Source organism: Diaphorina citri, unplaced genomic scaffold (assembly GCF_000475195.1).
Source record: "Diaphorina citri unplaced genomic scaffold, Diaci psyllid genome assembly version 1.1 scaffold275, whole genome shotgun sequence".
NCBI lineage: Eukaryota > Metazoa > Arthropoda > Insecta > Hemiptera > Psyllidae > Diaphorina > Diaphorina citri.
Genome location: NW_007377711.1, coordinates 139559 through 166813, shown reverse-complemented (window position 1 = coordinate 166813; position 27255 = coordinate 139559). Strand labels below are relative to the sequence as shown.

At 37.9% G+C, this 27255-nt stretch overlaps 2 protein-coding genes across 2 annotated transcripts in view; one reads left to right on the top strand and one right to left on the bottom strand.

Moving 5' to 3' along the window:
* Positions 1 to 27255, bottom strand: part of LOC103506940 (neuroligin-4, X-linked-like) — a 206102-nt gene that overhangs the window by 124751 nt on the left and 54096 nt on the right. The window lies entirely within an intron of this gene.
* On the top strand, positions 24140 to 26828 carry LOC103506939 (adenylosuccinate lyase). Its single transcript, XM_008471365.1, has 3 exons — positions 24140 to 24169; positions 25754 to 25925; positions 26668 to 26828. Exons 1-3 carry the CDS (start codon positions 24140 to 24142, stop codon positions 26826 to 26828), a joined length of 363 nt encoding a protein of 120 aa, XP_008469587.1.

The following is a 27255-nucleotide window of genomic DNA, read 5'->3' as shown; positions in this document are numbered from 1 at the left end:
TAAAATAGACAATGCATAATTTCAAAGGTTCTATATAAAATCCATGCAGTTAATTGGCCTTATTGACGGTATTGGTAAAAATACCCTCAAATGACAAACCCCAATACACGGACTTGATACACTACAACAACAACATTAATCGACCTTATTGACGGTATTGGTAAAAATACCCTCAAATGACAAACCCCAATACACGGACTTGATACACTACAACAAAAAAAAAAAGAAGAAATTCTCACTTAATACCCACTTCATGAAGGAAAAACATTCTTTTGTGTCAATCTCTGGGAATTGAGAAAAAAAGATATATTTCAGTCTTCAACATGAATTATGATGATGAATTTTAGGTTTTATTTTATTTTAAAAGTGTTGAATGCTTTGTTTATTGTTATTTTTGTATACAGGGCACAACCACAAAATGTTTTCTTCGAAATGACAGATCAAATTGTAAAATACAAAGCTCAAATTTCAATAAATTAACGCTGGTGGTAGTTTCAAACTCCAACATGAATTATGATGATGAATTTTAGGTTTTATTTTATTTTAAAAGTGTTGAATGCTTTGTTTATTGTTATTTTTGTATACAGGGCACAACCACGAAATGTTTTCTTCGAAATGACAGATCAAATTGCAAAATACAAAGCTCAAATTTCAATAAATTAACGCTGGTGGTACATGTTTTGTTCATCTTATAAATAGGATGGATGGATTACTCTCAGGAAAAGTTTGCTGATCTACCTATGCATGTAGGTCAAATAACCAAGTTGAAGACTAACAGATCCCCACCTTCATCTTCCTCAGGAAAAGTTTGCTGATCTACCTATGCATGTAGGTCAAATAACCAAGTTGAAGACTAACAGATCCCCACCTTCATCTTCTTTTTTTAATTATAATGCTAATTACCATAGCTTACAGTACACGCTGGTAATGGTAATTATGATTCATAAACTTTGTGAAGTGCATTTAGTTGTTTGTGCGTCAGAATACCATAGCTTACAGTACACGCTGGTAATGGTAATTATGATTCATAAACTTTGTGAAGTGCATTTAGTTGTTTGTGCGTCAGAATACTCTATCTACGCTTTCGAGAAAGTTTTCAACAAAACCCTGAAGTGAGATCTTGAGAATATATTTTTTCATAACCAAGATTAAAGCTTTAAAATAAAATTGTGTATTTTTTCCTTTTTTATCTTATTTTAAGACTAAGATCTTCATAACTCTATCTACGCTTTCGAGAAAGTTTTCAACAAAACCCTGAAGTGAGATCTTGAGAATATATTTTTTCATAACCAAGATTAAAGCTTAAAATTGTGTATTTTTTCCTTTTTTATCTTATTTTAAGACTAAGATCTTCATATTTTTTTTCCATCCGTGATGTTCTTCTTTTAATCTAGAAGCGTTGCTTTCTCGTCTCTTATCGCCAAAATCTCCAGTTCTTGGAAAATATTTTCCGTGATGTTCTTCTTTTAATCTAGAAGCGTTGCTTTCTCGTCTCTTATCGCCAAAATCTCCAGTTCTTGGAAAATATTTTGTCATTGCTTTTTTTTTTCTTACGTACCTACTTTTACTTCAAAATATTTTGTCATTGTTTTTTCTTACGTACCTACTTTTACTTGATACCTTAATTTCCACTGTCATTTTCAAACATTCTTTGTAATTCCCTAAAATAGTTTGTTTGCAATATTTCCAGGTGTTTCTAAATTTTGATGTTTAATCTGTGCGACATCTTGTGACATCTTGTGGCTGTTGAATTTCTCTGTTTCAGTTTGGAGATTTGGATCACTATTAGACAATACTTCATTTTCACTGTATGATTCGATGTCTTTTTGACAGATGGACATGAAAATTGGACTACGCTACGAACGGAGATAACAGTAAAAACTTCTTCGAAAGGGGGAAAGTGATGTGAGGTACAATCACAAAGACTTTTACTTCATACCTTAATTTCCACTGTCATTTTCAAACATTCTTTGTAATTTTCTAAAACAGTTTGTTTGCAATATTTCCAGGTGTTTCTAAATTTTGATGTTTTATCTGTGCGACATCTTGTGACATGCAGGGGCTGTTGAATTTCTCTGATTGAGTTTGGAGATTTGGATCACTATTAGACAATAGGTACTTCATTTTCACTGTATGATTCGATGTCTTTTTCACAGATGGAAATGAAAATTGGACTACGCTACGAACGGAGATAACAGTAAAAACTTCTTCGAAAGGGGGAAAGTGATGTGAGGACTGTGAGGTACAATCACAAAGCTTTATCTAGCCACATCTGAGGACAGGAGGGGAAGTGTCCATCACACAAGAATTAAGATGTCTTCCTAGGTTTTTCATTACCAAAAAAGTAAAAAAAGAGAGGAAAAAATGTTTTTATATTTTCCTTTCATTTTAAATCGTAAAGTTTAATATCTTTACAAGTTCTTAAAAGTTTAATAAAATATCAAGAGACTTGGGAGATAAATGAAAATGGGTGCGAACGAGGGGAAGATATAAAAACGAGAGAGGAAACGACGAAATGAAAAGATTTAGTGATTCTCTCCTCTCCCTTTCTCTCTTTTTCGAGAGTATAGGAAACTCTTCCACAATGTATGAGTTAAGCATTTTGTTTGATTGTTTTTAAACTGTGCAGACAATGGTGAATTTATCCTCAGGAACTTTTCTTGTGTACGACTTGTATTGCTAACAAGGGGGTTTGGTAGAAGTTTTCCCTTCCATCTGTTGAATAGAAACTTGAACCGTCAAGAGCTCTTTACAGTTGATGGGTTTCTTCTTTTATGTTATTATAGGTATTAATCAATCACAGGAAATAGTTCCCATGTTATCCGCCCTCGAAGGAAGAAAATCCTTGGAAAGACATATGGCATCTGAACTTGAGAAATTCTGAAGTACCAAATCAACTGCAAAATTTAAGCTATGTATAAGTATAAATATCGTCTCATGGGCGTAAAAAAATACGCTGTGAAATGCTGAGTTAACATCATGAACATAAAACGCCTTTCAAACGTTCTAAGTAGGAAAACGTTTTGAAAGGAAATAAATTTCTGGGAATTTTCTACAAGATAAATATTAAAAAAAAAAAACTTTCTTTTAACTGTACGTCAACTCCAAATAGTAAAGTCTTTAAGTCGATAACTAATATCGATCCTGATTCCATAGCGATTTGGACATAATATCCTCAGATTCCTCAGGGATAATGTTCAAGTGATAAACAAGAGCTTAGAACAGCAGATAATAAAAAGGAGGCGGAGTTGTAAGATCAACAAAGAACAGTTTATCAAGAATTTAAGATAAATATTATGGCGAGGAAAAAAAAGCGAATTTTTCTCTTTGCTTTCTGCCTACCTCCCCAAGACTGTGCAGACAATGGTGAATTTATCCTCAGGAACTTTTCTTGTGTACGACTTGTATTGCTAACAAGGGGGTTTGGTAGAAGTTTTCCTTCCATCTGTTGAATAGAAACTTGAACCGTCAAGAGCTCTTTACGGTTGATGGGTTTCTTCTTTTATGTTATTATAGGTATTAATCAATCACAGGAAATAGTTCCCATGATCCCATGTTATCCGCCCTCGAAGGAAGAGAATCCTTGGAAAGACATTGGCATCTGAACTTGAGAAATTCTGAAGTAGGTAATTCTATCTACCATAAGTAGGTAGCTAATCTACCTTGTTATTTCAGTAGAAATAAAGACCGTGAATTCCTGGTGGATATGGCGAACGATGGCCAGTGTCCACCTCAAGATCTTGGAACACATCAAATAGGTAACACCTTCTGTATTTAAAATACATTAATAATTAAATAAAACGTTTGTATTATATTTGTTACTATAAATAGAGTATTTGTATGAAGTGTCTCTCACATAATTATATTCCCGTTATTATTACCTGCTGAGTGAAAAATTAAAATCCCTGGGGAAAACCCTTCCTGACATATTCGCCAGTCTTTTTTCGGAGCATCTTCCAAGCGAACAAAAAGTCGCTCCGAAAAATGCTTTAAATTGTACAATTTAATTACTCTTCAACTCTTTAACCCTTTGATGTTGAATGAAGATAGTAATTATGACATTTTAATTAATTATCTTTCCTTTGTGATTTTATTTTTGTTCTGCAGAAGTGGCTCTTGAAGAAAAAAGAAACAGATACCTAGAACATCTAAACGAGAGACGTTGTACATGACGGTGTGTAGGAACGGTTTTCTTTCAGGTACGAGTTACTAGGTAGGTACCGTTTTTGTAGGCACTTTGTGTACTGTTATTAGAATACCTAATATGAAAAAGAGTTTATGGTTAAAACTGGATATACAATATGTACCTATAACATGGTTAGGTACGTATAACCAATAAAAGTTTATGGTTAAAATAGGATATACAATATGTACCGATATGTACCTATAACAGCAATTGCATTATTAATAGGGGCGACTTAGGCTGAAAACAGAAAGGAGCGTCTTTCGCCACTCCAGATTGCACCTTTGTCAATCCCTCCCCTCTTTACTTCTCTCTCTCCTCCATTACTGACCGATCTCCATTACTCTAGGCTCCCCTTTTATCCCCCCTCCCCAAATATGTATTTGCGTCCAACATTTATTTTATCTTTAGCATACTTCTCCCTCCCTTCCTCTTTCTCTCTTACTTTCTACCTATCTCTTCCTCTCTCTCTCTCTCGTATTCTTACGAGATAACACTCCACCATTTGTATTTCCTACGCACTGGAAGACATTTGAACTCCCAAGGAGCGAAAGAGAGATGGAGGAAAAGTGTGAGAGAAGTAGAGAGAGATCCAAGAAAGATAGAGACAGGCATATGCAAGAGAAAATGGAAGAAATGGGACCTTAAAATAAATGATAAAGAAAGAGAAGGAGGAAAAGATACCAAGAGAGAGAGAGAGAGAGAGAGAGAGAGAGAGAGAGAAGTGGGATATTACGAGATAACACTCCACCATTTGTATTTCCTACGCACTGGAAGACATTTGAACTCCCAAGGAGCGAAAGAGAGATGGAGGAAAAGCGTGAGAGAAGTAGAGAGAGATCCAAGAAAGATAGAGACAGGCATATACAAGAGAAAATGGAAGAAATGGGACCTTAAAATAAATGATAAAGAAAGAGAAGGAGGAAAAGATACCAAGACAGAGAGAGAGAAGTGGGATAAAAAAAGAAGAGGTAGTGTTTCTGAGTCGCAAGCGAGGGAGGAAGAAAGAGTGAAGGAGAGAGAAAGAGGAAGGGAAAAAGAAGCGAATGTAGAGATGGAGGGCAGAAGAGAGGGAAGGAACAGATGGAGGAAGAAAGAGAGAGAAAGGAACGGAGAGAAGGAGGGAGATACAGGAAGAAATGTGAAGAATAAAGATTCTGCAGGTAGAGAGACTAGGGAGACAGAAGGGAAGCTGGGCCGTCCCTCCGGGAATTTTTTAGCCCGTAGTTTATTCGATCGCGGTTAAAGAAAATCAGTACCTACTTATGTACCTACCTAATTTGTTTAATATTTACTTTATTATTATTGAATTGATTTTTTTTTATTTTACTTTCATGTAATGATTTAAAATCAAGACTACAGCCCGTTCTCCCTTTATTCCTTTTAATATTTAGTCACCCATCCATTTATTGGCCTTGCTCGGCGTAGCTTAACATAGGTGACGCTAAAACCGGTCTTAAATTATCGACTTATCTAAAACTTTCTCGCTTTGAGTTTATAGGTGGTCACGACAAATTTCAAGATCAGAGCTCATTTGTGTGAGAAAATGTGAAAAAAATCCCCCAAAAACCAGTTTTTTTGGTTTTTGACTTTATGATTTTCTGGACAAAATTTGCACCACCACTTTCGTGTTCCTGGTAGAAAGACCTTTAATTTGATATATAGGTCGACCAGGTTTGGATAAGTCCTGCTAATATGGGGACGGACAGACAGACAGACCGACAGACAGACGACACCGAAGCGAATACAATAGCCCGTCCCTTATACCTTTTTTTATTACTATCGTAATATTAAAGAAAGGACGGGCTAAAAAAAGAGGAGAAGGAAGATATGGAGGGGACAAGAGGGAGAAAGGGAAAGAAAGAGAGAGGAAGTAAGATTCAGTAAGAATAAAGATACTGCAGGTAGGAAGATTGGAAGATGGGAGACAGTACGTGCTTATGCTTAAGGAAGCTTAAATATATGCAGATACCTATACGAAATGTAAATATGATATGTAATACACTACATGGATATCGCGAATCATTTTGCACCACCACTTTCGTGTTCCTGGTAGAAAGACCTTTAATTTGATATATAGGTCGACCAGGTTTGGATAAGTCCTGCTAATATGGGGACGGACAGACAGACAGACCGACAGACAGACGACACCGAAGCGAATACAATAGCCCGTCCCTTATACCTTTTTTTAACTGTTACTTTTGTAATTTAATAAAGGAAGGACGGACTAAAAAGGCAAAAGCTCATAGAATAATAAACGAGGGGATGAGAATTAGGGAAAGACACAGGGAAGACAACAAAAGGAATAAAACATCAACAAACATGTGTATGAGATGCCGAGATGGAAAAGATAATGTTCAGAGTGGCAGGTTTTCTTAATGCCGCTCCTCCGGAACTTTGCAGATACTTTCTCAGAGAGAGAGAGAGAGAGAGAGAGAGCTTTCTCAGTGAGAGAGAGAGAGAGGGAGATTTTGTACCTAGTTATCTACACGCTTTTAAGGTTCAGAAACGGCAATAGTACAGTGTGCTAAAGAAGAGGAAGAGGAAGAAGAAGAAGAAGAAGAGAGAGAGAGAGAGAGAGAGAGAGAGAGAGAGAGAGAGAGAGCTTAAACTACCTCTTGGACTACCTAAAAGACCCAGAATCCCAGCCTAGTTAGCCTGGTTTGGTGGCGCCGTCTGCCTTGAAGCGCTAGGCCGCGGGTTCGATTCCCGCCCGGGCAGATTTATGGGAGGCCTGATGGGAATAGTTCGTTTCCGGAAAGACTGCCTTTCCTCCTATCATGTCCTTCCTTGCTCTCTTCGATATGTAGGGATACTTACTCATTAAGTCTATACTCTCGGTAGAGCCCTCTAAGACCTGTGTACACTACTCTACGAACCTGGTACACTCCGCAGGGATTTATCTTGCGAGACCAAGTCTAGCGGAAAAGTCTCCCTAATACAGCGATTTCCAACTAGCTCTTTTACTATGGGGTGGACTATGAAAATGGAGCATCCACCCTTATCCCCTCAAGAAAATCCTGGATACGGGCCTGCTGTGTACACTACTCTACGAACCTGGTACACTCCGCAGGGATTTATCTTGCGAGACCAAGTCTAGCGGAAAAGTCTCCCTAATACAGCAATTTCCAACTAGCTCTTTTACTATGGCGTGGACTATGAAAATGGAGCATCCACCCTTATCCCCTCAAGAAAATCCTGGATACGGGCCTACTCCCATGTGTATGTGGCCCGCGAAGTACCTGCCAATGTGGCATGTGGCCCGCATACACATGGAAGTTGGAAATCCCTGCCCTAATACAACCCAGTATAAGACCTCAGATAAGACCTGACGTAAAAGCTCACGTAAGATACAAGGTAAGACTCCGTCTTGTAATGAGAAAACAATTTTCTTTTTCTCTTCCGCATATAAAATTTAAATAAATATTTGTTTTCTATTAAACTGCTGTATAACTAGAGTCAGTAAGTAGATGGAGAAGGAGAGGGGATACAGAATAAATATAAACTAGGTAGCGACCTATAGCGGTTATAAAGTGGGGATACAGCATTATGTGCTAGTAAAATTCATAATGTACGAGCATTAAGAGTACCTTCTGAAATTACCAAAGTACCCACATAAAAGACATTACCTACAGACTACAGAGATTGTTTATTTTTATAATTATCTGGCTTTTGGGGGCGTAGTAACCGGCTTCTGTGGTGCAGCGGTCAAGACGCTCGCCTGGTAATCAGAGGGGCGTGAGTTCTATCCCAGCCTTACCTAATGTATGGACTTTTACCATCAACATTGTTTGAGAATCATCACAATAATACCTACTGTTTTCCGTACTTCTGGAGTAATCTGGAGAAAAGGGACTGTTTAGTAGTTTAGTACTACTCGTGCAGCATTACTATACACATTACTATATTACTATACATGGGTAATTATCTGCTGTAAACTTGACTTTAAAATCACAATAATACCTACTGTTTTCCGTACTTCTGGAGTAATCTGGAGAAAAGGGACTGTTTAGTAGTTTAGTACTACTCGTGCAGCATAAGTATAACATTACTATACATAGGTAATTATCTGCTGTGAACTTGACTTTAAGATGGAATAAATTCCATGGCCTTTTTCTAGTCCTTGGCAAGAGACTAGACTTCTCTATCCGTAGGCCATTAATGCATTAAACATTGAGTTAGGGACCTTAGCACCTAGAAAGGTCAGAATTTGTAATGGCCCAAGCTGTCATTCCTTTTCCCTTAGCATTCACGTCAGAGGGGGAGAAAAAGAAAGAAAAAGGTGAAGAAAAAGAAGAAGAAGAAGGAGGAGGAGGAGGAGGAGGAGGAGGAGGAGAAGGAACAGAATAGGGAAAAATGAAGGAAAAAAAGGGATAAACAAGAGAAAAAAAAGAGTGAAAATGAGATGGCATAAGAAATGAAAACGAAAGCCACCCATGGAGAGAGATGAAGTTGAAGTAAATTGGAGATGTGTGAAAATGAGATGGCATAAGAAATGAAAACGAAAGCCACCCATGGAGAGAGATGAAGTTGAAGTAAATTGGAGATGTGTACCTACCTAATGAAAATGAGATGGCATAAGAAATGAAAACGAAAGCCACCCATGGAGAGAGATGAAGTTGAAGTAAATTGGAGATGTGTACCGTGTGTGAAAATTACCTTCATAGGGCCAGGGGTTCGAATAATGTTTGAAAATAGGACGTGACGTCAGCCTCTGCGTTATGAGGTGTTTCATTTGAAATTTCACACTAAAAAAATTCTCCGTAGCGTGACAATTTTGGCATCAAAGGCGTTCGGCATTCGTCAGACATCTTTTTTCATAATGACAGAATTCTCTGTTTGTTTCATTTATTTTTTTATTGCCTGTACCCTGTAGGAGAAATAAAATCAGGTAGAAGACGCCAGATAAGACTCGAAATGTCGACAAGTGATAACAAGCAAACGCGAAATAGGAAAAAATCAGACTAGAAAGGTCAGAATTTGTAATGGCCCAAGCTGTCATTCCTTTTCCCTTAGCATTCACGTCAGAGGGGGAGAAAAAGAAAGAAAAAGAAGAAGGAGGAGGAGGAGGAGGAGGAACAGAATAGGGAAAAATGAAGGAAAAAAAGGGATAAACAAGAGAAAAAAAAGAGTGAAAATGAGATGGCATAAGAAATGAAAACGAAAGCCACCCATGGAGAGAGATGAAGTTGAAGTAAATTGGAGATGTGTACCTACCTAATACACACATTCCTAGATTACAAATAAAAATAAAATCAGGTAGAAGACGCCAGATAAGACTCGAAATGTCGACAAGTGATAACAAGCAAACGCGAAATAGGAAAAAATCAGAAAATGGAATGATGAGAAATCGAGGAGAAGGAGGAGGATGAGGATGAGGGAGGGATATCGGGAGAGGAGAAGAGAAGGTAAAGAATAAATAAATGTGAAGAGAACGAATGAAACTTTGTATGAGGAAGAGGCGAATGAGATGGAGTCAATGGATGGGTCGGGATAGAGAGAGAATTATCAGCCACTTGGAAAGAGGAAATATCCCAAGTAGCTGGGATTAGATAGGTTCACACAATGCTACAATACATCACCTACTTCTCGATTTCCAGGGAGGAAGTGTAAAAATGCATTTCACCGACAGGGACTATTGTGTAACAAAAGGCTGGCACGAAGCCAAAAAATATTATAATAGTAAAAAAAAGTAAGAAGATCCCTGTTTTTCCGTTTCTTCTTCTACCCTGGTTTTCCTTCGTCTTGTTTAATTTCGTCTTCCCTCCTTGACTCGGTAAGAAACGGGGGCCCCCCCCCCCGTTTCTTAAGGAAAGTAAAAATGGGAAAATCGATAACTTACGAACCGGAAAATGTGGAGAAAGAACAAGGCAGGGAAAGAAACGAGAACAAGGCGGATAAGGATGGACGAAGAAAAGGATGACGAAGAAGAAGACAGAAGAAAAAGAAGTTGACGGAAATGTGTGGAGATTGGAAGAGGATAAAGAAGGGATATGAATACATCATCACGTCCAAATGTCTCTTCTCGTCCACTCTTCCAAATGTCTCTTCCACTCTTGACTCGGGGTCTCTTCTTTTCCGCTCTGGGAAAAAACGTGCATGACAAAAAGCATTTGAGAAATTTGATCTCGTTTAAATATTGACTCGTTCACTCCTTCTTTGTACAAAGAAGAGAGAAAAGTAAATTGATTTCTTTTCTTCAACACGTTAACTTCCACGCGTGTATGGATTGTAAATGATGGAAAGTACACGTTTGAGGCCGAAGGTTTGGTTCAGGAATGTGGACTTCGGAACTTTGGGGGGGGAATAAGGAAAGTAAAAATGGGAAAATCGATAACTTACGAACCGGAAAATGTGGAGAAAGAACAAGGCAGGGAAAGAAACGAGAACAAGGCGGATAAGGATGGACGAAGAAAAGGATGACGAAGAAGAAGACAGAAGAAAAAGAAGTTGACGGAAATGTGTGGAGATTGGAAGAGGATAAAGAAGGGATATGAATACATCATCACGTCCAAATGTCTCTTCTCGTCCACTCTTCCAAATGTCTCTTCCACTCTTGACTCGGGGTCTCTTCTTTTCCGCTCTGGGAAAAAACGTGCATGACAAAAAGCATTTGAGAAATTTGATCTCGTTTAAATATTGACTCTTTTGTAGGCACTTTGTGTACTGTTATTAGAATACCTAATATGAAAAAGAGTTTATGGTTAAAACTGGATATACAATATGTACCTATAACATGGTTAGGTACGTATAACCAATGAAAGTTTATGGTTAAAATAGGATATACAATATGTACCGATATGTACCTATAACAGCAATTGCATTATTAATAGGGGCGACTTAGGCTGAAAACAGAAAGGAGCGTCTTTCGCCACTCCAGATTGCACCTTTGTCAATCCCTCCCCTCTTTACTTCTCTCTCTCCTCCATTACTGACCGATCTCCATTACTCTAGGCTCCCCTTTTATCCCCCCTCCCCAAATATGTATTTGCGTCCAACATTTATTTTATCTTTAGCATACTTCTCCCTCCCTTCCTCTTTCTCTCTTACTTTCTACCTATCTCTTCCTCTCTCTCTCTCTCTCTCTCTCTCTCTCTCTCTCTCTCTCTCGTATTATTACGAGATAACACTCCACCATTTGTATTTCCTACGCACTGGAAGACATTTGAACTCCCAAGGAGCGAAAGAGAGATGGAGGAAAAGCGTGAGAGAAGTAGAGAGAGATCCAAGAAAGATAGAGACAGGCATATACAAGAGAAAATGGAAGAAATGGGACCTTAAAATAAATGATAAAGAAAGAGAAGGAGGAAAAGATACCAAGAGAGAGAGAGAGAGAGAAGTGGGATAAAAAAAGAAGAGGTAGTGTTTCTGAGTCGCAAGCGAGGGAGGAAGAAAGAGTGAGGGAGAGAGAAAGAGGAAGGGAAAAAGAAGCGATTGTAGAGATGGAGGGCAGAAGAGAGGGAAGGAACAGATGGAGGAAGAAAGAGAGAGAAAGAGAGAACATAAGAGATAGGGGAGAGAAAGAGATCGAGAAAGTAAGAGAGAGATTCGGAGCGTTTCTTTAGGTTCCCTCTTGAAAAAAAAGAAAAGGGAAAAACTCCCCTAAAAAACAAGCTGGGCCCGTCCTTCCGAGAATTTTTAGCCCATAGTATTTTCGATCGAGGTTAAAGAAAATCAGTTCCTATGTACCTAATTTGTTTAATATTCAGTTTATTAGAGAGAAAGAAACGGAGAGAAGGAGGGAGATACAGGAAGAAATGTGAAGAATAAAGATACTGCAGGTAGAGAGGCTAGGGAGACAGAAGGGAACAAGCTGGGCCGTTCCTCCGGGAATTTTTTTATTAGCCCGTAGTTTATTCGATCGCGGTTAAAGAAAATCAGTACTTATGTACCTCCTAATTTGTTTAATATTTACTTTATTATTATTGAATTGATTTTTTTTTTGATTTTACCTTCATGTAATGATTTAAAATCAAGACTAGACCAACCTCAGTAGTGCAGTTGTTAACGCGTTGGACTTTGGATCTGGAGGTTGGTGGTTCGAGTCCAAGTCATGTCATGAAATTTATCTAGGTGAAATAATCAGGGAACGATGTTTGTGACAAGCATTTAAATATGCTTAACACAATTAAAATTCCTTTTGGGGGGGGGGGAATAAGGAAAGTAAAAATGGGAAAATCGATAACTTACGAACCGGAAAATGTGGAGAAAGAACAAGGCAGGGAAAGAACAAGGCGGATAAGGATGGACGAAGAAAAGGATGACGAAGAAGAAGAAAGAAGAAAAAGAAGTTGACGGAAATGTGTGGAGATTGGAAGAGGATAAAGAAGGGATATGAATACATCATCACGTCCACTCTTCCAAATGTCTCTTCTCGTCCACTCTTCCAAATGTCTCTTCCACTCTTGACTCGGGGTTTCTTCTTTTCCGCTCTGGGAAAAAACGTGCATGACAAAAAGTATTTGAGAAATTTGATCTCGTTTAAATATTGACTCGTTCACTCCTTCTTTGTATAAAGAAGAGAGAAAAGTAAATTGATTTCTTTCTTCAACACGTTAACTTCCACGCGTGTGTGGATTGTGAATGATGGAAAGTACACGTTTGAAGCCGAAGGTTTGGTTCAGGAATGTGGACTTCGGAACTTGAACTTGGGGTTCACCCCCCGAAAAAAAACTCAAAGGTTTCTATTTAATTAAAATAAAATAAAAACTTCATTTATGATGAGACTTTTCACTCTCAATAAATCTAGCAGTACCTACCTACACACATATTGACTCGTTCACTCCTTCTTTGTACAAAGAAGAGAGAAAAGTAAATTGATTTCTTTTCTTCAACACGTTAACTTCCACGCGTGTGTGGATTGTAAATGATGGAAAGTACACGTTTGAGGCCGAAGGTTTGGTTCAGGAATGTGGACTTCGGAACTTGAACTTGGGGTTCACCCCGAAGAAAAACTCAAAGGTTTCTATTTAATTAAAATAAAATAAAAACTTAATTTATAATGAGACTCTTCACTCTCAATAAATCTAGCAGTACCTACCTACACATTCTTTTAATATCATTCCAATTTCCAATATCATAAATATAAAGCTGCAAAGGCAATAAATTTACATGTCTCCTCTGACATAGTTTTTTTTGTCTACAATAATATTTCATATTAAATTCAGGTTGAACTTTCAACATGGCGCGGAAGATACACAAGTGCACCTACACATTTCAAGAAAGAGACTTGGAAACCCCCAAATAAACAGGAACAAATCCATTGGAATTTCAAGAGTCCTGGCGTGAAATGCCTCCGTTATGGGCTTTTGCTCGTTTGGAATGTCTTCAACTGCACAATACGGTTACACGATTCGCACTCGACAATGTCGTTGTAAATTTCACCCAAAGACAAAGAAGTGATGAAAAAACAAAGATAAAAGGAGAGCACTAGGGCGAAAAGCGCAAAGGGAAGGAAGGAGTAAAAAGTAGGTACACGAGAACAAAAAAAGGGTCTCAGGAACACAGAACAATATCTTCGTACAGTTTATGATGGGTCACATCCTTTCTTATGTTTGTGAAAATGGAAAAGCACAAAGTAAAGAGTAAGAAAGATGAGAGAGATAGACAGAGATAGAGAACGTAAGAGATAGGAGAGAGGGAAACAGATAGAGAACATAAGAGATAGGGGAGAGAAAGAGATCGAGAAAGTAAGAGAGAGATTCGAAGCGTTTCTTTAGGTTCCCTCTTGAAAAAAAGAAAAGGGAAAAACTTCCTAAAAAACAAGCTGGGCCCGTCCTTCCGGGAATTTTTAGCCCGTAGTATTTTCGATCGAGGTTAAAGAAAATCAGTACCTATGTACCTAATTTGTTTAATATTCAGTTTATTCGAGAACATAAGAGATAGGGGAGAGAAAGAGATCGAGAAAGTAAGAGAGAGATTCGGAGCGTTTCTTTAGGTTCCCTCTTGAAAAAAAAAGAAAAGGGAAAAACTCCCCTAAAAAACAAGCTGGGCCCGTCCTTCCGAGAATTTTTAGCCCGTAGTATTTTCGATCGAGGTTAAAGAAAATCAGTTCCTATGTACCTAATTTGTTTAATATTCAGTTTATTATTATTATTGATTTGATTTTACTTTCATGTAATGATTTGAAATCAAGACTAGAGCCCCGTTCTTCCTTTATTCCTTTTAATGTTTCCTAATAACTACCAATATAATGTTTAAGTCACCCATCCATTTATTGGCCTTGCTCGGCGTAGCCTTACATAGGTCACGCTAAAACCGGTCTTAAATTATCGACTGAAGTGTTATATATATATAAAAATTTCTCGCTTTGAGTTCATAGGTCGTCGCGACAAATTTCAAGATCAGAGCTCATTTGTGTGAGAAAAGATGAAAAAAATCCCCCGAAAACCAGTTTTTTTGGTTTTGTGGCTTTTTGATTTTTTGGACAAAATTTGCACCACCACTTCCGTGTTCCTGGTAGAAGACCTTTAATTTGATATATGTATGGGTCGACCAGGTTTGGATAAGTCTTTCTATGGGGTCAGACAGACACACAGACAGACGACACCGAAGCGAAAACAATGGTCCGTCCCTTATACCTTTTATTATTACTAAGTGTTATATATATATATAAAACTTTCTCGCTTTGAGGTCATAGGTCGTCGCGACAAATTTCAAGATCAGAGCTCATTTGTGTGAGAAGATGTGGAAAAAATCCCCCAAAAACCAGTTTTTTTGGTTTTGTGGCTCTTTGATTTTTTGGACAAAATTTGCACCACCACTTTCGTGTTCCTGGTAGAAGACCTTTAATTTGATATATGTATAGGTCGACCAGGCTTGGATAAGTCTTTCTATGGGGTCAGACAGACACACAGACAGACGACACCGAAGCGAATACAATGGTCCGTCCCTTATACCTTTTACTGTTACTTGAAAGGGAAAGAAAGAGAGAGGAAGTAAGATTCAGTAAGAATAAAGATACTGCAGGCAGAAAGGTTGGGAGATGGGAGACAGTACGTGCTTATGCTTAAGGAAGCTTAGATATATGCAGATATACGAAATGTAAATATGATATGTAATACACTACATGGATATTGCGAATCATAATATACAGAACGAAGGTACAAGCTAGGGTTGGGACATCGAGACGAAAACATCGATGTTCGATACATCGATGTTTTTAAACTTCGATATATCGAGTATTCGATGTATCGTTATCAAAAACATCGATGTTGACATCGATGTTTTTGTTCCGATGTATCGATGTTTTCAAAACATCGATGTCGATGTCCCAACCTAGGGTTGGGACAAAGAGAAGAGAGAGAGAGAGAGAGAGAGAGAGAGAGAGAGAGGGAGAGAGAGAGAGGGAGAGTGAGGAAGAGAGAGAGTGAGGGAGGGAGAGAGGGAGGGAGATTTTGTACCTAGTTATCTACACGCTTTTAAGGTTCAGAAACGGCAACAGTACAGTGTGCTAAAGAAGAAGAAGAAGAAGAAGAAGAAGAAGAAGAAGAAGAAGAAGAAGAGAGAGAGAGACTCGTAAAAAAAGAACTTCTTGGATTATTTATTATTTACCTGGCGCCTGGTAAGCAGTAGGACGTGTGTTCAAATGAATGGCAGAGTTTGGGACAGACGTGAAGCCTGAAAGAGTGCCTCAGGTCCTCTCTAAATAACTGTTGCCTGAAGACGTGGGCACCTGGTAAGCAGTAGGACGTGTGTTCAAATGAATGGCAGAGTTTGGGACAGACGTGAAGCCTGAAAGAGTGCCTCAGGTCCTCTGTAAATAACTGTTAAAAGATTTTCGCCAAATACCTAATTCATTATGACGATTAATGGCTGTGGGTTCACAAATTGAGTTTCTGAAAGAGTGCCTCCAGGTCCTCTGTAAATAACTGTTGCCTGAAGACGTAAAGCCTGAAAGAGTGCCTCCAGGTCCTCTGTAAATAACTGTTGCCTGAAGACGTGAAGCCTAAAAGAGTGCCTCCAGGTCCTCTGTAAATAACTGTTAAAAGGTTTTCGCCAAATACCTAATTCATTATGACGATTAATGGCTGTGGGTTCACAAATTGAGTTTGAGCTAGGATTAATTTTAACTCTCGGATTAAAGCCATCTATCTGATTGATTGATTTTGTAAAATCTTTTAAACGGAGTTTAGACTCACTTTTAAGACCCGGCCATAAGGGAATCTGCAGCAAAAATTAGAAAAATAAATGTGGGCAGGTGGGCCAATAAATGGTACGTTTTTTAGGTGGGCGAATAAATGGTACACTTACCCTAGGATTAATTTTAACTCTCGGCTTAAAGCCATCTGATTGATTGATTTTGTAAAATCTTTTAAATGGAGTTTAGACTCACTTTTAAGACCCGGCCATAAAGGAATCTGCACTGATTTGACATATCAAGCGAAACCTACAGAAAAGTTCATTCTGAAAATGCAATTTCACCCGAGGTTTTCCTTCTACCCCGTAGGTTTCCTTCACACCCTCTATAGGGCGACCAGCAGACCTGGTGATAAATGGGTTTTGGGGCGAATTCTCTCATGCTGCTCTCCAAGAAGAGCGAAGAAAAATGAAATTTGTCGTCTCAAAGCGCAGAAAATATTGCAGGGATGCTGAATTTTATATCAACTGCACGCTACTCAAAATTATGCTACGTATGTGAGGGAGGGAGGGGAGAGGGAGAGAGAGACATAAAAAATGGAGAAGGAGAGAAAAATTCCAAAGTCTTCAAATGGATTTCATTTCAAAAGCCTTGATAACCACTCTTAAAGTCTCCAATAAAGAAGACTGCAGGCATCAAACATCAACTGAGAATTCAATACCAAGGGATACCTTTTGCCAGTCATCATTCTTGGGAAATAGGAGAAGTAAAAGTTGAAAAATATCAAAAAGCCTCTGGCTTCCACTTTCACCTTGACTCCAAAATAAGAAAAAGCTTGCAGATTCAACATTTTCAACCTTTGCCTTATTCAATACTTAAACGAATTACCTATACTTTCAATTTTTGCTCGAGTGTTTGATTTTTTCGAAAATTCCAGGTCCGAGATTTTCTTCCATTTTCAATTCTCAAATGGGACCAATTTGCATATTTCAAATTCCTATTTGCAAAATGAACGATTTTTTTTTTTCTCCTTTCAAGAGATGAAGGAAAGTTGTTTAATTTTATGCTTCATTTGATGATATCCATGGAGACAGGGAGGGGGCTCGAAAAATTGTTTCATAAAAAACAATAATGGATTTGTTTCAACGACCTTATAGAAATGGTTAATTTATATATAAATTTTTTTAATTTCACTTTTCAAATATTTTATATCAAAGTTGCTGTAGAGGTGCCTATATCGATGCAAAAGCATACCTTTTCAAAAATTGATGTCTAAAATGAAGGTAATTTCGCTAAATACCCTGCAGCAAAACACCCTTTCACTGTTTTTTTTTTTTGTACCAGTTTGGAGAAAAAACTGCTGAACTCGGGCCCCCTTGAGGACCTTTTAATCCCCAGATGGACCCCTGTCAACGGCCCTGTCAGTGAGCTGTGTATATAAGGCGCGAAGTGTCACGCTATTCATTGATAGAGCGGGAAAAGCCCGATAAGAGTGATAAGCGGAGAATCTTATTAAAAAGTTAGAATGCAGCAATTTTCTCAAGTTTTAAAAACTCCCATACAAATACCGGGTGAAAATAAAATATAATTTGGAGAACCATCAAATATCAACCACAATGTCAGTCTGAAATGGGAAATCATCTCTCGGGTGTAATGTGGTCCAATTCTCGAATAAATGAGAGTTAATTTCCATGCCTCGGCTGGAATTGAACTCAGACCCTCCCGCTTACCAGGTGAAGGCCTTTACTTTTACGATATGGAGACGGGTTATATAATTATGTTCATCAGGGACTTTTTTTTCTCCTCTCTATGGCAACACTTTTCCGGATTTCCGGTCCATAATAAAATTTTGAAATTTGTGACCCCAAATAGAATTTCAAGTTAACAATACTTAGAATGCAGCAATTTTCTTAAGTTTTAAAAACTCCCATACAAATACCGGGTGAAAATAAAATATAATTTGGAGAACCATCAAATATGAACCACAATGTCAGTCTGAAATGGGAAATCATCTCTCGGGTGTAATGTGGTCCAATCGTCCAATGCTCGAATAAATGAGAGTAAATTTCCATGCCTCGGCTGGAATTGAACTCAGACCCTCCCGCTTACCAGGTGAAGGCCTTTACTTTTACGATATGGAGACGGGTTACATAATTATGTTCATCAGGGACTTTTTCTCCTCTCTATGGCAACACTTTTCCGGATTTCCGGTCCATAATAAAATTTTGAAATTTGTGGCCCCAAATAGAATTTCAAGTTAACAATAAACACTTCCTCTACTTTTATACTTCACTGTGCTATGTTTCCCCGCTATTTTTCGTTCCCTATTCATGTTGTGTCGTTTTAGATTTCATATTAAAGTTGCACAATTACGAGTACATCACGTTTGTCTCGATGCAGGCACGTAGACTTCGGCAAAATGCTGCGAGGAAAAAAACAGAGCAGCGCTATTTGTAGCAAATATTTTCACTTGTTTCATGAAATATAATATATTTATTTAATATAAAAAAAAAGATCCAAATAAATATGACAGCTTTTGCAACAGCAGTTCGAAACCAGCTCAGTCCCCAAACATATAAAAAATTATCTCTCTCCCACCCTCTTTCTTCTTTCCCTCAGGTTCATTTCTCCTGAGAATCTTTTTTTCATCATCTCAAATAATGATAATTCGCCTTTTTTTTCTTTTGCAACAGCAGTTCGAAACCAGCTCAGTCCCCAAACATATAAAAAATTATCTCTCTCCCACCCTCTTTCTTCTTTCCCTCAGGTTTATTTCTCTTGAGAATCTTTTTTTCATCATCTCAAATAATGATAATTCGCCTTTTTTTTCAACCTTCAAATAATATCTACAGAAGTCAAAAGTGTATATCCATTTATATACGTGCTTCAGAAAATTAATGGTAGCCACATATCTGTTCTATCTTTTCTTCTTCAAGGTTATTCTATTGTATCAATACAATTCATCAATATTTTTTGTGAAGAAGATGGACTATTGCTGAATCGTATATTTTAGCCGTACCTCTTATACGTATACCAATTATATCTATTTTACCCTAGACATATGAACCTAAAGAATATTCGAAAGTAATCTATGTAGGTATACTCAAATCCGTGGACCAAAGAGGCCTCTTGTAGAGTCACTCAAAACAGGAGCAACATTGAAAGTAACATTTCCTACGAGTATTCTTCATTCTTTCTCTCTCTCTCTCTCTCCCTCTCTCGCTCTCTTTTAATATCATTCCAATTTCCAATATCATAAATATAAAGCTGCAAAGGCAATAAATTTACATGTCTCCTCTGACATAGTTTTTTTGTCTACAATAATATTTCATATTAAATTCAGGTTGAACTTTCAACATGGCGCGAAAGATACACAAGAAAGACAAAGAAGTGATGAAAAAACAAAGATAAAAGGAGAGCACTAGGGCGAAAAGCGCAAAGGGAAGGAAGGAGTAAAAAGTAGGTAGGTACACGAGAACCTGACATAGTTTTTTTGTCTACAATAATATTTCATATTAAATTCAGGTTGAACTTTCAACATGGCGCGAAAGATACACAAGTGGGAATCTCAAACGGTTGTGGTGGAGGTTGGGACCATTTCTGGCTTTATAACTTTTGATAAAGGTGAAAAAGTTATTCAATATTCCTAAAAACCTGTTTGTTTACGTGTTAGTTGGTTTCTGAATCTCTGACTAGTATAGTGTGTCAACTACTGGTACACAAGGAAGGTGTCAACTTCTCTCATTTAGACAGGTAACTAGACCTTGTAAATATAGCCTGGGTTGTAAAGTGAAGCCTTTAACACAAGTGGGAATCTCAAACGGTTGTGGTGGAGGTTGGGACCATTTCTGGCTTTATAACTTTTGATAAAGGTGAAAAAGTTATTCAATATTCCTAAAAACCTGTTTGTTTACGTGTTAGTTGGTTTCTGAATCTCTGACTAGTATAGTGTGTCAACTACTGGTACACAAGCTATGGAACGAATGTGGGATAAGTTGATTGATTTTATAATACAAATAGAGTTGCTATAATTGGGAAAATTTCGTTTGGAAAAACACAGTATTGAGTTGGTCTAGTATCTAAAACGAAGACTGAGTTAGAATGAGGACCGCTATACCGCGTATTAGTTGAGTTCAATCCTAGGCAGCTAATATTAGGTTCCTGGACTCCTGACCAAGGAAAATCCTCGATTCATGCTACTGGAGGACAATTATTCAACATTCGATTCCTTCTGGTCGAAGAGCATTCTGACATTTTTGACACACTCTTTCAAAATATTGATGTATTCCATAGAGTTTATGGTTCAAAGTCAAAATCATCACCAAAGTCCCCCGCCCTTGCTTCCGACCCTGTGCTTCCACCATAAGAGTGGTAAGGTTTTTTAGTGACGGGGGTTTCACCCTCCTTTTTGGCGACAAGCTACCCGACTCCTCACATGAACCTCACCCAGCCTGAGTGGGACCCGGAAAAGCCAGTGGCATTGCCCAGATAGTCACCCATCCGATTACCAACCACACGTAACTTAACATAAGTGATCCATCGGAAATTGGTGCATTCAACTTGCCATCTGTTCCCTGTGGCTTATTAGATTAGGATAAGCTTGACCCGACTTTTAGGGCAGTTTGCCCCTACACTTAAGCCCCAGAGCGGGCGTTTTGTGTGCGGACTTAAATGGCTTGTTCAATATTCATGGATTCAATTATCTTTAGACTGGAATAAAGGTCGAAAACTTCAGAACAACATGGGAAACTCTCATTTGAGTACAAAATTCCTTGGACTGCCTACATTTTTTAGGCAAGTCTATTTTATTTGAATCAAAGAAAAGATATGTACACGGGGAGTTTGAATGGGAGTTATGCTTGAGGAACTTCTTGAAAGAAAGCATACTATTTTAATTTGACAGATTAGCAAATACTATTTAGGTAGCATACAAGGTGGTACCAAAAATCTGATGAAATAAGTGTGTACGCCACTGGCGATTCAGACTATTACGGTCCGCACGTAGCGTAGATTCATATAACTCAACACTTGACCCATCCCATCCTTTATAGGACTGTTTGCTCTTACACCTAAGCCTCGGAGTGGGCTTTTTGTGTACGGCGGTAAGCTTTCGGGAAAATTACGATTCATCTCAAATGGAGGAGTTGCAATTGGGAAAATATCATTAATAAAAGATCGATACCTACGTAAAAAGTTGTGAAAAATCCAAATCTGAGGTCGAAACTCCGAGAAAGTAACTTTAAAAGGTCGAAAATTCAATTTTTAATTGCCGTTCTATTGAAAAAGTTCAAAATTCAAATAGGTTCTAATAATGGGTCATATTGAAATTCAGACCCAAAAATGAAATTTAGACATTCGGCCCTAAGGCCTCCGGGGGTGAAGATTGAAAAAGTTCAAAAAGTTGTGACGTCAGACTTCACGTAAAAATGCGCAGAAACGCTTGCGCACAAACAAACGAAGCGGGAGTCATGAATTATGAGAAGATGCATAGAATCCCCAACGTGATGCCTATACCTCGTTCTGACGTGACTTGCTGATAGCCAGATTTCAGTTTTTAAGTGCTTTTTAAGGCGGATTTCAGCGCTTTTTGAGGCGAACTTCAGTATTTTCAGTGCTTTTCAAGGCGTATTTCAGCGCTTTTTAGGGCGGATTTCAGTATTTTCAGTGCTTTTTAAGGCGTATTTCAGCGCTTTTTAGGGCGGATTTCAGTATTTTCAGTGCTTTTTAAGGCGTATTTCAGCGATTTTTAGGGCGGATTTCTGTATTTTCAGTGCTTTTTACGGCTGATTTCAGCGCTCTTTGAGGTGAATTTCAGTCTAACGAGACCTATCTATACTCCAAGTCCTTGATAAAGTGTATGAACGAAAGCACGGTATCAATCAGATACAATTTATTGACCGAACGAAGCGAAGTGAGGTCTTAGTTTTGACTCGTCGGTTTTGCACTGAGTTTAAACTTTGATCCAGTGTCCAGAGAACTCTATCTTTCATCTCTTCCTTAAAACTTCATCTTCTGCGAAGTCTTGCCTTTTCGTTTTGTGCATTTGGATTGGAACATTTCCAAATGAGACAGGAAAATCAAAATTTCCATAGGAGAGTCCAATCCAATATTGTGACTGCTCCCAGAAATGACCTCCTTATTTTGCGAGGTATAAGGTGAGAATGATGGATGCTATTCTCGATTTGGGAAACTGAAAGGTCAAAAATAGTTTAGCAGGAAAGGTTGACATTGAACTTACCACTTTGACTACTTTGATTATAATAGTGGCAACGGTAGCCACGTTCGCCATTTTGAGCCAATGTCAATTTTATACACAGATTAATGAAATTATTATTATTATTATTATTATTTAAAGAAAAATAAATTAGGAAAAGTCACATAAAAATAGGATAAAAGTAGGAAATCAACTTTCTGAAATTTATTTTTATTGATTTTTTTGTTAAGGGCCTTTGAATTTAAATTGTATTTATTTACAAAAACCACTAAGTAAATTGAAAATGTAGGTACCTAATTAAATAAGCAATCGGTTTTTGTTTCAAAATATTATTAATTATACATAGTTAAATAACATTTGTCTTTTTAAACAAACAAATAATTATAAATGAAACTACGGTGCAATATACGGTAAATACTTCCTAATTTGCGTCTAAAATTACGTAATGGAAAAACGATTAATAATTACGGGCACTTATTCATCCGAAGGATCGAGGGGAGCGAAATCAGAATTTCGGGGTTATTGACTGTCAAATCTTTCAAACAAACCTTATGACACATGAGGCTTTCAAAAAACTGTACTTTTTTTTTTTTTTTTTTTTTTTGATAAAGCGCTTTAACTACAAGGTCTTATCGGTACAATGTACATAATCGCACCTTGTGTCAGTACTATTTAATCACACTTTATTTAATTTTTTTTAACTATGACATAGGTATGATTTCAGAAAACTGCTCTTTTTATCGGTACAATGTACCTAATCTCACTTTGTTTCTGTACTATTTACTATATTTTGTATTTTTCGTCACCTGTACGTAAGGAACCCGGATGATTGTTTATCTCTTGTAGAAATAAATTACTTACAGTTTCCAAAGTTACTAGTCAAGTGAAGACGTTGTTCTTTTACCTATACCAAATAAAGTACTTTTGCTCAAAGAATTTTAATAATAATAATAATAATAATAGACTCTTGAGTGGAAGGTAACCACTAGGTGAGGTTAACGCCGGAGGCGTTCTCTACCACCTAACCCTTAAAGCTCCATTATTATTTGAGCTCCATCATTAAATACATTACTTAAATACTTTGGAATAGGATTTGTTAGGGTGAATTGTGTATACGAGATACGAGTATGTAGGTAGTAAAGGGTCCGTCCGTTTAAGTGTGTAAATAGATGAATAAATCAGGAACCCGGGATAAACTCTGGGATATGTCGCAATTTCTTGGGCTCAAAAATATACAGGGCGGTTCATCCAGACTTCCCCTGTTAAACTTTATATCATTTGCTAAAAAGAAAAAAAAATCCTCAAAAATTCCATCCCTTAACGAAATTCAAACCTGCCTTCGAGGCGAAGTGATAACGGCGCTCGTCTGGTAAACAGGAGGGCGTGGGTTCCATCCCGGCAGAGGTATGGAATTTTATTCTCAACATTGTTTTAGACTGGGGCCAAACATAGTCGACCGGCCGACGGCGTCGATCGACGTGGTGAATCTATGTTCTCGAGGCAGTGTGGACGGTTTGTGATTGTGTGGAAACAGCTTAAGGCTGAAAATTTTGAACGTCCATCCAGTATTTTTTATCTTTCCAACTACAAACATTGCACATACCCCGGTTATTAGCTGTAAAGTACTCATATTATGTATACCTAGAATATGTAATGGTAATATATGTATATCGAGTGTGATACCAGCTATAAGGTTCTTACTCGTATAGGATATGTATGTAAAATATTGAATGAGGTATCAGGTATGCCTCATTCAGATAAGATAAGGGAACACTCCTTCCTTCCTCTCTATCCACAACAGTTCTCTATTACTATTAGAAATTGATATGGGCTTTGGATTTGTCATCTATATATTGGAAATTAATATGGAATTTGTCACACGGAAAAATAATACTAAACAAACAGCCCAGGAATGTCCTTAGGCCAGCCACTCATTATCAGGTAGACCTGACAGGTGTACCTGAGAATTTGTCACACGGAAAAATAATACTAAACAAACAGCCCAGGAATGTCCTTAGGCCAGCCACTCATTATCAGGTAGACCTGACAGGTACACCTGATCAGGTGTACCTGACACCTGATGAGCACACACACTGTCAGGTAGGCCTGACAGGTATAGCTGAAAAGATCTGTCTGTCTTGACCACTATTATATTGAGGATAAAATTCCATACCTCGGCTGGGATTGAACCCACGCCCTCCTGTTTACCAGGCGAGCGCCTTGACAGGTATACCTGACACCTGATGAATAAGCAAATGAATCATCCACAGACAGCGGCATTAGCACGTTGAATGTTCCGGTTCCCCTATGGATCACTGAAGTTAAGATGTGTTCATAGTCGACCGGCCGTCCATCGATGTCGACAGAACCGTCCACACTGCCTCGACAACATAGCACACACACTATCAGGTAGGCCTGACAGGTATAGCTGAAAAGATCTGTCTGTCAGGTATACGTGATACCTTATGAGCGCACACACACTATCAGACTGATTCTGTCAGGTATACCTGACACCTGATCAGGTCTACCTGATAGTGAGTGGCTGGCCTTAGGCCTTGAGATGATTTCTAATGATTCATTCAAATTTGTCATGGAATTTTGTGACGTTTACGTTCAGTCTATTTCGAGGACAGATGACTCTGTTTGGACACATCTTTTTTTTTTTTTTTTTTAAGAGGTTTGACAGAAGGAACTGTAACTGCTAAGGTCTTATCGTCCCGAAATCGAAGAGGGAGAATAGAAAAATCTAATCAAACTATTGGTATGTACCTACCATCAAAGCCTTTCCGAATTTTAAAATAATCTTTTTTTTAAGAGGTTTGACAGAGGAAACTGTAACGGCTAAGGTCTTATCGTCCCGGAATCGAAAGAGAAGGAAGACAGAGAGGTTTGACAGAGGGAACTGTAACTGCTAAGGTCTTATCGTCCCGAAATAGAAGAGAGGAGAAAGACAGGATAGAAGAAACCAGCCGTTCCGAGAACGAACATCATCCGTTCAGGATAAAATCAGCCCCAGGCGGGAATCGAATCGGCCTAGCGCTTACAAGGCAGACACACTACCAACCAAGCTAACTAGGCTGGCTCCTAATCTTTATTTCACCGTTGTTTTCTGTTCTGAACAGTGTATTATACACTTGTTAGTGTATGTATTATTCTTTAATAACCCATCAAATATACGAGACCTTGTTTAGACTGCTGGGGTAAAGGGACTTTTCAGTCCTATTCGGGCAGGATAAACAAGGTAATCAAGGTATATTCTATTCTATTCTGTTCCCAGGAGCTTGGTCTGAACATTACCCGGGACCAGATTGAAGAGCTTAAGGACAACATGATGAAGTTAGACCTGGACAGAGCAGCTGCTGAAGAGAAGCTAACCAGACATGACGTCATGGCACATGTTCATGTCTATGCTGAACAGTGTAGGAAGGCGTCCTCTATTATACATTTGGGTAGGATTTGTGTTTTATTTTCAAAATGTTTTATTTTTATTTAAAGTGTTTTATTTTTATTTTCAAAAATTGTTTTATTATAGATTATACTGGTAGATTCTGACGTGACTTTGTGAAGATTCACCTTGAAAAAAAGAACACCAGAAACTTTTATACTCTTCACAGTTGGAAGGGTATAAGTTATACTGGTGTTCTGTTGTTTTATTTTAAAAGATAGCTAGTTATCCAGTGGACTCAGAAAAAGAGCCCATAACCCATAAGGGGGTACCTAATTGTCTAAAGTCTAAACGCATCCAAACCTACTCAGAAAATTTCTTTTGTGTGTTGAATATGTTTGCCAAATGTTATTATGTGTGATTGAGTATCGACCAGTGGCAGCATTACCAGTATAAAAAGATTGGTCAAAATTGGAAATACTCGTATTCGAAAGAAGGCACTTAGTAATGCTGTGATACCCACAAAAGTTGTGAAAAAAGCTCTGCTCTAACACAAATAAATTTAAGATTTGATTAATTGATTGAACATACTGATAGATTCTGACGTGACTTTGTGAAGAGAAGAACAACACCGCTCTGCTCTTCACCAACTGTGAAAAGTACAAGTTACTGGTGTTCTTTTCATTGATTGAAGTTCAATTTGTGTGTTGAACATGTAGGTATGCTAAATTTCACCAAATTAGGAACAATGTATTATTGAGAGAGTGATTTTTGGCTTACCACTTGTTTCCGATTCTGCATTTCAGGAGCCACCTCATGTTATGTGGGTGATAACACGGATTTGATTCAGATTAGAGACGCGTTCGATATTCTGATTCCCAAACTGGCTACCTGTATATCCCACCTTGCATTCTTCGCCAACAAGTTCAAAGATTTGCCCACCCTCGGATTCACACATTTACAGTGAGTCGATTTTTCTTCCTTTTCGTACTAAAAAAAAAGTGTTCGTCATTTTTATTTTGTAGTAATGAAACAGCTGCTAAATTAAGGTAGAAACACACTACCCTCACGTCACCTGACGTCACGTAACGTGATGGTAGTGTGGCTGTCTTGAACGAAATTACCTACAATATTATGGGAAAACTTTAAACTACATCTTTCTGACTCCCCATGACTTCACATGATGTGATGGTAGTGTGTTGCTACATTAGACTCATGTGGTCTGTGTCGTAGCATGCCCTTCCCGTAGTCTGTCTCATCAGATGGGCTATAACGATAACATTTGCAATAATGAAAATTCACGTCTATCCACCTGATTTTTTTAATTAATTTTTTTGAGGGGGGTTCACGTCTCTTTAACTTCAGAGATTCTTCGAGACGGGGGTTTTTTGAAG